Source organism: Loxodonta africana, chromosome 13, assembly GCF_030014295.1.
Source record: "Loxodonta africana isolate mLoxAfr1 chromosome 13, mLoxAfr1.hap2, whole genome shotgun sequence".
NCBI classification, from domain to species: Eukaryota; Metazoa; Chordata; class Mammalia; order Proboscidea; family Elephantidae; genus Loxodonta; species Loxodonta africana.
In genome coordinates this window covers 63029572-63042065 of record NC_087354.1, presented here as the reverse complement: position 1 = coordinate 63042065, position 12494 = coordinate 63029572, and the positions used below count along the sequence as shown (strand labels likewise).

Genomic DNA, 12494 nt, shown 5'->3' with positions numbered 1-12494 from the left:
AGGGACTCTCAGGACCCTTTTCTTGCTACTTATTGTTCTTGATGCAGATGCAGGGCTTTTACATTTATTTCCTTCTCCACAAAATGTGTTCATTGAACTTGAAGATTTTCTAAAGTCACTTTTATATCCATGACTCTATAGTTCTCTGTTTTCTTTTCAATCTCAAAGCTTTACTGATACCAACCAGTACCACTTGCCATCAAGTTGACTCCAACTCATGGTGACCCCATGTGTGTCATTGTAGAACTGTGCTTTACAGGGTTTTCAATGGCTGGTTTTTTAGAAGTCAGTTGCTAGGCCTTTCTTCTGAGGCACCTCTGGGTGGACTCAAATCTCCAACATTTCTGTTAGCAACTGAGCGCATTAGCTGTTTGCACCATCCAGGGACTGCTTACTGCTATCAGACCCATGTTATATATATGTTTTTTTAACAGAACTGCCAGGTGGGAATCTCACACAGTTCAGCAATCCAGGGCCTGACAGATTAATATCGATTCCTCAGATGAATGTTGAGTCAAATAAAGCTCTATAAGATATAGGCTCTAAAATCTTGACCCATAATTTCAAGATGGTAGGCCTACAGCCCCAAGCTTGGAGTATGTAATTAAAAGTGAAATGGTCCTATTTTAGCATTGGAGGAAATCAGCTGCTGGTCAGAAGGAAAGATTTTTCAATTCCGTTTTAATTGGTAGTTTTCCTTTGGGGAAACTTGAAGAGCACTAGTGGTTAAAGGAATAAACTATCAACTAGCAAAACTGTTAATGAATAATTACCCAGCAGGGGAAGAGAAGGAGGATGCTAGCTTTTATTTCTACAGTCTGAACGATTTGAGAAGATATCTGCAGTGGGTGACTTGTGATCTAGGATACCGCAGCAGTCGCTGACAGAAAAGAGGGGGAAGTAAGCAAATATCAAGTCACACACATTGGCTTTTATTTAAGGAAATGTCTTCTCATGTAGGCGGTGATGTGTTTAAAAGCGAGACACTTTCCTTTACTTGTTTCTATTTTAAGTGATTGCTTTGACAGGTCTTTGAAGAAACGATTCATTTTCTATCTTGCAGATTCAGTAACTGCCCTTAAATGTCTGATCATGTCACATTTTCCATGGAGGCAACACTGTGATTTGCTTCCTTGGTGCTCAACCAGTTAGTGATGGCTAAAGCTAATGACACTGAATTACTAGGGTATGGTGCAAAGTGGCCACTAATTAATTATTTTTCTTAATCTCCTAGTGAGGAAATTACTAATATTATTACTTAACACATCCTTTGCATTTTGCACTTGCAGAATGCTTAAAAATTCAATTTTGGCTATGAGGAAATGACCACCTGGGCTGTTCTTAGCAGAGGGTAAGGAAGCCATCCCAAGACCACCTGTGTCTTTTCTTTGACACAGTCATGGGCCTCAAGCTTTAAGTTCTGTGGCAGCCTAAGTAGGCCTGGTGCTTTGAATTCCAGCTGAAACATAGGATGATTATGTGTGAAGCATTTTAATGTATTATTCTAGTCTCCAAAGATGGAAGTTAGAAAACAACAAATTAATTATAAAACTGCCCCCCCAAAATCTTTTAACTTAGTAATTTTCACTTGTAAGCCAAATACAACATGCAGACTGAAAAAAAAAATTTTTTTTCTAAATTTCATTTATTTTTTTGTTGTTGTTGGAAATAAACACAGCAAAACACATACCAATTCAACAGTTTCTACGTGTACACCTTAGTGATGTTGATTACATTCTTCGAGTTCTGTAACCATTCTCACCCTCCTTTTCTGAGTTGTTCCTCCCTAATTAACATGCCTACTACCCCCTAAGATTCCTATCTAATCTTTTGAGTTACTGTTGTCAATTTGATCCCATACAGATCAGACTAGAAAATTTTAAATGTGTTGTGGTAGTGATAGACAAAAGAAAGCAATCTGGTATAAAATTACCTGCTACTGTCAAGTCAATTCCAACTCACAACGAGCTCATGTGTGTCAGTAGAACTGCTCCATGGGGTTTTCAGTGGCTGTGATCACACCGAAGTAGATTGCCAGGCTTTTTTTCTTTTTTTTTCGTGAGGCCATTCAGTGGATTCGAACTGCCAACTTTTTGGTTAATAGCCAAGCACATGAATGGTATGTACCACCCAGGGACTTCTAATGCCTTGTATTTGGAGTGAAGGCTATGACAAAACACTTTCAGCTAACTTTTTGGCCAGAGGTGTCTATTCCTTAGCCAGGATCTTTCCACCAAGTCTATCCATATCAGGAGGGTATTTCTGTACTATTATAATGATAGATTATGACTAATATTTTAATGTAAATTTGTAATCAATATATAATAGCTATACTATAATATATAGCTGGATAGAAAAGGCTTCACTTCTCTCCTACCAGCAAACACCGGAGAGGAGCCACTAAAATATATTGAACAAATGCCGATTGTTTTTCTCAGATGAGCCAGGTGGGGATCTCTGGCACTCTGACAAGCCAGTAGAAGAAGTAATTTATGGCACAATTAAATTTTTTAAAAAGTCCTTTAGGAAGCACAGTTGCAGGTTTAATTTCCAGTTTGACAATAAAGAGTAGTAATAATATATACATGCAAAGTAAGGAAGCTTTTCTTAGTTACACTCAAAAGTACCAATGCCTTAAGTTCTAGGGCATATTTTCTACCTATTTTTTTTTTTATGGGGTAGAATATTGGACAAATAATCAAGTTACTTGTACAACTGAAACATGGGGATTACACAGGTTCAAAATAAATCTCCCTTTTGCTCAATAAACCATTTGTTTTCCAGATAAGCTTCTCCTTTACTTTGTCACTGGATGTATAATTCTTAGGTCTTGCCAAACAATGGGTTGAATTGGTGTTTTAAACTAATTCGGGTTACTGTGGTCAGTTTGAAATCATTATGACTGTCCTTTGTCCAAATGTAGTCATTGCTGCCATCCATGCCTAATCAAGAATTTCTGTCCAGAGACTGGAGAAACCCCAAGAGTATGGCCACCAGACAGCCTTTTAGCTCAGTACTGAAGTCACTTCTGAGGTTAACCTTTCAGCCAAAGATTAGACAGGCCCATAAAACAAAATGAGGCTAAAAGGGCATCCCAGCCCAGGGGCAGGGATGAGAGAGCAGGAGGGGACAGGAAAGCTGGTAAAAGGGAACCCAAGGTCGAGAACGGAGAGCGTTGACATGTCATGGGGTTGTTAACCAATGTTATAAAGCAATATGTATACTAACAGTTTAATGAGAAGCTAGTTTGTTCTGAAAACCTTCATCTAAAGAAAAATAAAAAAAGAAAAGAAAGAATATCTGTCTAGGAGGTTTTCAGGAGCTGCTCTGGTTGGAAGAATGGCTGTGGGTAAGCAGCTTGTTTAGAAGTTGCTTTTGCTTGGCACTTTTCATGATACCGACCAGCAGCTATCTTCCTCAAAATGTAGACTAGATGATGGAGATTCAGCCACCTCTTGACCACTGAGTGTCATTGACATTCTGAATACTCTTAATATAGATGAAATATGCCATGCAAAGGAGGCCCTGGGTGGTGCAAAGAGGTAAATGCTGGGCTGCTAACCAAAAGGTTGGCAGTCTGCATCTACCCAGAAGCACCTTGGAAGAAAGGCCTGGTGACTTACTTTCAAAAAATCAGCCATTGAAAGCCCCATGGATCACAGTTCTACTGTGACACACAGGGAATTGCCATGGGTTGGAGTCAACTCCATGGCAAGTTTTTTTTTTTTTTTTAAATACCATTTAAAAGAATTGCTGTTTTCAATTTACATCTGATTTGCCATAATTGGAGCTACTTTCAAGCAGAGTAATAATTACCCCCTATTTATTTACACAGAAAATACACAATCTGAGAATGTAAAATATTTTCTTTTCTGAAGTGTCAGTCAGTAAATATGGATTTCTTTTCAGCCCAGAGCCCATGGGAGACAGATTTGGTCCCATCTAAGTCAGATGAGCAGGAGACAACATAATTTAGGAGCTCAACGAACAGAAAGGCACTGAGTCAGATTTCCTTAAACTACTATTATGGTTGGCAAAGATGACATGTCAGATGCTTCATTCATTTTAAATACCGTATCGTTTCAATAGATCACTTTTATAACTTTAAATACATTACACAGGTACACTCCCAGGAGAAGGTGTGTTTAAACGTGCTGGACACATCTACTTCACTCCATCCTCTGTTTCTCATTTCCTTTTCCAAAGATGTGTTTATCAGCTTATTTGTTATGGGCTGACTCATATTTTAGTTTTATTCATGCAGTCTTTGTTATGTGTGCCGTGGTGCTTATTTGATTTTCCTTGTACATACAGACTCAACCCATGTAAATACCATCATAGTGTTTCTCTCTTCTTTCCTTGCACAAAGGGCAAAGGAGTCTCCTTTTTATAGTCTTTGTCAATATAGTACAATCAGAAAAAAGTACACAAGATGGATCTGGGGCTATTTAGCATAAAAATCTTCATCTGAAACAGCTGTGTTATATGAGATTGTTTCTCAGAATATTTAAGGTTGTATTTCTTTACAGTGTGAACGCTATACTGTTTTCTTTTCTCCCCTCCTCTCCCTAACATCCCCCTGTTTAACAGCAGACAAACCCAGGGAGCACTGAACGAATCCGATGATCCTGAAACAGGCTGTCTAACCGACAACAAGCCAACTTCTCGACACTTCTATCCTGTCGCCTTGCTGCTTGTCAGCTCACACCTGCTAGTCGTGTGGCTTATTTTAAGTCTTGCTTTACTATTAGCCAAATACCAATAAGTTTTACATTGTATTCCTTTCTTTTCTACAAACGACAAGAGACTTTAGATTATGGGGACAATGCTGTAATATTTCTACATTTTCAGATTCACAGGATTTAAAAAAAAAGTTTGAATTGTGTTTTTGTTTGTTTTTCTTAAATCTAAAACAAAAGTACTATGCATTCAGTGAATTATTTTGCTCTTCTGTTCATTAAAAAAAAAAAAAAGCATTTCCCACTGTTAACTAGCTCAAGAAGAATTTTTAAATTACTGTCTTTAGAATAAGACAAAGAACAGAATCCTGAAAGCTTGAAGCTCTGAACCTCCTTTTCCTCTTTCCATTAAATGTATTAAAGAAGTTGAGACTGAATTTGCACAATAAAACCTGGAGACAAGTCCTAGAGACGTGGGAGGTTGCAGATTTAATTTCCACTGTGCTAATATCATTGTTACCCTCAGCTGATAGAACCTGCTGTTCGGTTTTTAACCTGTTACTTATGTTAGTTCTTTGCTGTGATTAACCCTTTTCTGTCAAGTAACCTTCTGGAGAGAATGGCTCTTTATGTTTTCTAATTAAATTAACCTGTTTGTAACTATTGTTTGGGTTGATTTGGCTCTCAAAGTACTTTTCTATTCTTTTTAACAAGGTCTTGTGTGTGTCTTGATGCGCCATTTTCAGCACCTGTGACTTTTGTACTGTCGTGAAGAAACCCTCTCCCTTTATAAAGCTGAGACTTGGACTAGGCTGTTCGGGAAGCCATTTTCTCTCTTTGTTGCACAGCTAAAATAATGAAGTAAAATAGAGATGAAATTTTCCTTTAAAAATCTATAGGGCCAGACTTAATAAATTAAATGCCTTATTCCTAGAACCTGCATCCTTAGGGCTACATATAGATTTTAGCGTGTTTTAAAGAGACTGAGAGATTAATTTATGGAAAAGCTGTAAAAGGCAGATATATTTATGAAACTCAAGCAAAGCTGTATTGTGGAGCAAATTATATTTGAAGAGTTTATTAAACCTTAAATATCTGTTAAGAGCAAAGAGACTTTAATCATCTCTTTCCGAAGGCAATAATGGTATTGGGCCTGGCCTAGGATTTAATTTTGTAAGATGTATCATCACTTGTGGAAAAAATAAATAAATGTAGAGTTGAATCTTTGTTATTTTTACTTAGACGGTTGCTGCAACTCTGCATTGAACAAATAAAGCATATTTATTTATTCTGTGTTTCATGAGGCTGTACTTTTTCCCCTTTCACCAGAGAAGGATGCCGCATAGAAAATGTACTGAAGAATATCAAATGCAGAAAGTATGCTTTCAACATGCTACAGCTGATGGCTTTCCCCAAGTACTACAGACCTCCAGAGGGGACTTATGGAAAAGCTGACACCTAAGTTTAACAACATGTAAATAAACACGAACACAAATCCATTTCAGGTGGATAATCTCTCTACCTTGGTCTTTTTACTTTTTTAACGTCATGACTTTGTTGGGGGAGGTGGTCAAGGATGTTGTGTCCAAATCTAGTGTTACTTGAATTAATTACCAGCATATTACTTTGGAAGAAACTCATTAAAAAATAGTTTATATAATATTTCCATTTCAAGTTCTAAGCGTCTACATGTTGTTAACCCTCACTGGTTGAGATCAGTTCAGAAAGTGCCAATTTCATTCACGGACTATGGAAATGAAGGCCTGGAGGTGATCCAGAGAGTGCTCTCCCTCCAGAATGGGTAAAAGGAGGAAGGAACTTATGTGATACTATTTGACAACCTTCCCACAGATAACCTTGGAACCTATGTTGGGTATTTTTAAACAATTTTCTAGTGAATTAAAGATTAGGTAGAGTTAACTTAAAGAGCCCTGGTGGCGTGGTGGTTAAGCGTTCGGCTGCTAACCAAAAAGTCGTCGGTTGGAACCCGCCAGCCACTCCTCAGGTGAGAGATGTGGCAGTCTGTTCCCATAAAGATTACAGCCCTAGAAGCCCCATAGCGCAATTCTACTCTGTCCTATAGGGTGGCTTTGAGTCAGAATCTACTAGATGGCAATGAAACGGGAGGAGTTAAGTCATGACCTGGATTACTGAAGCAGCTTAAATGTGTGCTTTACACACCTTTGCTGTCTGGCCAAGATGGGACTACTTCCCCCATTAGTAAAGCAATAAAATTATCTTCCTAAATATTGGTGCCTTTTCAAAGAAAAAAAAAAAACTTGCGTGGTCCTGCTGTGAAAGTGGCAATATAGAAAGTTTAACAGTGTGATAGATGAAACACTGCAAGGAAATTAGAGATAGCAAACATGTTGATGACCAGAATAAAAATTCCCATCAGCCTGATCTTCCTGTATCTTAGTTACATGCAAGTCAATAAAATACCTTTGAGTTGTTTTCTAGCAGTCATCTTGGCATGGAGTATAAGTGGTATAAGGATACGTTGTCTGACATAGGTTAAAAACCAAACCAAACCCATTGCCATCTAGTCTATTCTGACTCATAGAGGCCCTATAGGATGCAGTAGAACTGCCTCATATGGTTTCCAAGGCTGTCAGTCTTTACTGAAGCAAACTGCCACATCTTTCTCCCAAGGAATGGCTGGTGGATTCAAAATGTCAATTTGTGGTTAGCAGCCGAGTGCTTAACCCACTGTACCGCCTTGGTTCCTTCTGACATAGGTTAGTATATATAAATAACCCTTCTAAAATGTATGTAACCATAACTAATGACAAACTGTTGTTGCTGCTAACCAAAAGGTTAGCAGTTCAAATCTACCAGCTGCACTTTGGAAACCCTACGGGCCAGTTCCACTGTGTCCTATAGGATCATTATTGGCAATGGGCTGGTGGTTGTTAGCTGCGATAGAGTTGGCCCCTGACTCATGGCAACCTCATGTGTTACAGAGTAGAACTGCTTCATTGTGTTTTCTTGGCTATAATCTTTATGGAAGCAGTTTGCCAGGCCTTTTCTTCCAGAGAGTCATTGGGTGAATTTGAACTGCCAACCTTTGGTTTAGCGACTGATCCCAAACCGCTTGCACCACCCAGGCTCCCAATGATAAACTGAAACAGTTACTTTCTGTGAAACTGAAATTCATATTTTTCATTACTCATGGTTCATGTTTTCAAAAATTCAGAATTAGAATATGCCTTAAAGATCATCTTGTCTAACACCATTTTTCAAAAAAAAAATGCGTAAATTAAGCCACCAAGATGGTATGCTCCCAGTCACCCAGCTTGATCATTGCAGAACCATGATTAGAATCTCTATCTCAACTTCCTGGCCTGGGGCTTTTCTCTTGTCCAAATTACCATGCTAAATGCACATGAAAATTAAGAGAAAATGCTAGCTAGTTAAAAAGAACTTGGGATGTATCACTGGAATTGAAACTTAGAGTTCAAAAGCCTGAATAAATGAAACATAGTTTGTCCACATTTTAAGAATTTATTATTTTTCCTTCTCATTAGAGGAGCATGCCATTCAGACCGTGAATCTCCCCTGGAAGTGCCAGAGGCTAATAACATAAACATGTCTTAGCTAGGTACATAGCCAATGTGTGATATTATGGGGCTTTCCACAGCCAATGTGAGAGCTTCTTGCCTAAGACACCCGCTGAAATGAGGATTGCAAAGACATCTCTAGCCCTAGTTTAGTTCCATCAAGTGCTACACATTTTAGATAATGCTTTGGGGATTTCACAGGAGAAATACTTATCAATTTATTTTTTTACTAAATGAACTGAGGGCATTATACTTGAGGCTGTTGCCAAATTATTCACAGCCTTTTTAATGAATAAATGCTGAGTATTCTGGATCAACTCATGGGCAAAATTATCTTGATATTCAACTTGATACCTTACTCTCCATTTCAATGACTAGATATCATCTTTGAATTGTTCAATTCTATTCAAAACCTTAGACCTTGGGGTTATTTTCATTATCCCATTGGATTTAGGGCAAAGATGTTATGATAACACGGCTCATGAAGCTTCATTCAGTATGTCAAATGGGAGTCTGCATTCCAGGACACCTGAAGTGACTTTTCCTATAAATTATCTAATATAACAATAATTTTTCTTTGTATTTTTTTTAATTGACAACTTTTGACTCAAATATGGAAAAAAAAAAGTATTCATCAGCTAGAAAGCCAACTGTAGGGCTTTATATTTTTAGAAGACATTTCTAGGTTTTTTTTTTTTTTTAATAAATTCTAATATAGAAATCTCAAAGGGTAGAGCTTTCTGTAATACAAATGTACACGAGTGTTCATTTATCATTATTGTAGTCATTTGCAGTTCCTTAAAGGAAGCTTATATTTGTGTATACTTCCAAAGTAGATTTTATCAGAAAAAATTATGTTTTACCTCGACAACAATATTGCTCCTTTGCTGAGATATTCCAAAACTGTCTTTGGAAAACCACTTTGACATTTCTTAAGTTATTAAAGTTTTGGAAATCAAAGAGCAAATGTTAAACAAAACGTTTTAAAATCTGCCTTGTACAAACACAACCTCAGACATGCTTTCCTCTCTAAACCATTTCGTTTAAAAGATAGATACATCAGCAGACCTATTTAGGAGATCATGTTGGGCCAAAAATTGAACCGAGAAAATGACTTTTCCAAACAATGTAATTTTTGTGTTCCAAATTTTTTCTTTTCCTTTTAATATCATCAAATGTAAGGATTAATTCTGGATGAGCTGTTTAACAGAGTCCTAGGAATACATTTTTTTAAGACAGAGGAGGATGGAATCCTGATTATGTTTGACCCAGTGACAAAATTCTAGAGAGACTCTGAAAATGTCCTGTGAAACAGCTGAATATCATTACTTGAAATATTTGATTGAAGCCGATCACACTTAGATGCATCCATTCATTTATTTCTCAAGGGATTTTTTTCTTGTAGATATTGCCTGAGTTTTTGTCTACACTCTGCCAAAACAACTGTTTGATGCAAATTGTTTGTTCTGTCTAATAATCCAGTGAGTACAAGTAACCATTTGATCCAATTGATGAAATATGCTAAAATAACCAACTGCCCAGTTAGAGCAGAGCACATGTACCAAAACTCCAGTTCTTATATTGTAAAAATAACATCTCTTCTGCTGAAAAAGCTATGAAGCCTTATAAGCCTTGAAATCAATCAAAGCTCTTCCTACATAAAGGTTGATAGGACGGTGTTGAGGCGGGCAACCCAAGTGGTATGCTGGAGTTGGCTTTTTAAGAAATTAAATTGTAAAATAACAAGCAAGTTATATTAAAAACAAAGGTAATAAATACAACCCACCACTTCTTAATTATTTTAGTGTTGTCTATCTGTTTTACTATGGTCTCATGGTTACACATGTCCATGGTGCCCTTGTGGTAGAAATTCTGTATAACAGTTTGCTGCTGTGCATCTCCTCCCGACTCCATGTTTTTGTAACGTCACATTGGTAGCTTGAAATCGGCCACAGTGGAACAACTTACACCACAGAAATTGGCAAATGCTACAAGCCAGGGCTTTTGATTCCTGGAGAGCCAGCTGTTAAACATTTACCAGCATACCACTAGATGCCACCATAACTTTTTGTCCAGAAAATAACAAATTATTGGAAGCTGTATGAAATTACTAGAGTGGTATTAAATACCATTTCTCTTCAAAGAGAGATGCCTACAATTTGATTTTGGTTTTTACCTTCTTTTTAAAGACTCTGATTACAAGGGGTCCTGGTAGTGCAGTGATTAAGCGTTTGGCTGCTAACCAAAAGGTTGGCAGTTCGAATCCACCAGCTGCTCCTTGGAAACCCTATGAGGCAGTTCTACTCTGTCCTATACGATTGCTATGAGTCAGAATTGACTCGATGGCAATGGGTTTGTTTTTCTTTTTTAGCTACAAATCATACATGATGTTTATATTTTATTCATAATTAAGCTATTCAACCAGAGAGATGAGTTCAAAAGCATATCTCTCTGTGATGTTCTGCAAGGGAACTCTTGGCAACGCAGCTTTAGTGTAAACAGTAACAACTCAGGGCTAGATTCAGGGAAATGACAGCCTAATCAGAACATCACTGAGTGTGCTGCAGTATCAATTTTTGAGTTTACAATTTTGGCATTTGCTTAAAGTAGAGAAAACAGTAACATATTTCTGTGCCCAGATTCCAATAAATATAGCTCAATTGGAACCCAAACTGTTAGATTAAACAAATTAAAGTCTGGCAGTATGTTAAATCACCACAGATGCGCTAGGTGTTTGATTTCCAAGCAGTGAGGTCTATCATTTTGTTTAGCTCACTATACAGGGCACCTTTTGTAATCTTTTAGGAAATAAATTAACTTTTATTGCAGATTAAAAAACTGGTCTGAGAAAAAATGTGAGGAGCAGTTACAGAAGGAGCAAACACCTTGAACACAAGGCATCCCTAGTAGCTGAGAGGTGTGTAGTCGATAGACAATTTCTGTATGAATTCACATTAATTTTTCCCAGCTACAATCTACATTAGCTTTGCCTTTTTTCCCACATATTTGTTTCTTTGCTTTATAAAGAAATTCCCAATATATTATATCTTTTGCTTCTTTGGCAGTTTTAAGTTAAAGTTTTGCCTCTAAACAGGTGCGACTAATAGCAATACCTGCCTTCAAAAATGGGAAAATAAAATTAATGATCTAGATAAAATATTGCAGCCCAATGAAATGCAAAGTGTGGAAATTTGGATTTTTCTCTCTGAGTCGTGGTGCGCATTAATTGAGTTTTCTTGCTAAGAAATTAAGAAAAAATCTAAACATTTCTGATCTAAATGAAACAGATCACATCTGACTAACGAAGAGGCAGGGAACAATTATAAGATGACATTAACCAAAACATGTACATGTAATCAACTCCCTTGAGTTTGGATTTGTTTATAGATAGCATGCATCCTTCAAATTTAAAAGTAAAAGAGAAAAACATGGTTCACAGTTAAGTGTAGTACACGAAGTGAATTAGCAAAGTGGATAAAACTTAATACAAGTGATGTTGTCTGAGAAACCATATCTTGCAAATAAAATCTTTTAATGACTGTAGTTCTTTAGCAAGAAGCTTTAGCCTTTGAAACTCACTGTAGCTTGAATAGATTCATAATATTACTAAAAATACCTAAATTATTCCAACATCGTAAAATGGCAAAACCCAAGAGACAATCTTTAATAATGACCCTGCGTGGTTTCATTGACAAGCATGCAATACAGACTGAAATTTTGGCAAGATTGCCATCTTATCTATGTAAATCTTATACTGAATTTGTAAATTAAAGCGGTGCTGTTAGAGCACTATCAGCATTTTAAAAAGATTGCACGTCAAAGAATTTTCAAACTCTGAAAGTGGTGGACTCCATGTGCCTGTAACTCTTACAGACATTGACATTTCACCTCTTTGTATACATATACTTCTCGTGCAAATATTTTATTATTTTATTTAATCTCACATCTAATTTTTCAGATTCTCGAGGTACTTACCTGCAAGGTTGACATTTGTTTTTGTCTTAAATGTGTATTCTAGATGAACCCATAATATGTGTCCTTAGGAAATTAGACACAGATAGTTAGATCGTTTTATATTGGTGTTTGAAGAAATATCATTTTTGTTTTATTGTTCTGTGTAAACCATATTCATTGTACACTGTGTGTATATTTTTGTTTAAATAAATGTGATTTTTATTTTTTATGTTTCTGTCTTTTTCTCTTTATTATACTTTTGTTTTTCATTTCCATCACTATAGCAGTATCTAAAAATTAA

General features: G+C 36.8%; 1 protein-coding gene across 11 annotated transcripts in view; it reads left to right on the top strand.

The window, feature by feature from the left end:
• Window positions 1–11831, top strand: part of INPP4B (inositol polyphosphate-4-phosphatase type II B) — a 971994-nt gene extending 960163 nt beyond the window's left edge. For all 11 annotated transcript variants that reach the window (XM_064267536.1, XM_064267532.1, XM_064267535.1 and 8 more), the window contains one exon: window positions 6009–11831. In XM_064267536.1, coding sequence (XP_064123606.1) covers window positions 6009–6141 — 133 coding nt within the window. In that variant the 3' untranslated portion in view covers window positions 6142–11831. The remainder of the gene's footprint in view (window positions 1–6008) is intronic.
• The last annotated feature ends 663 nt before the right edge of the window (window positions 11832–12494 follow it).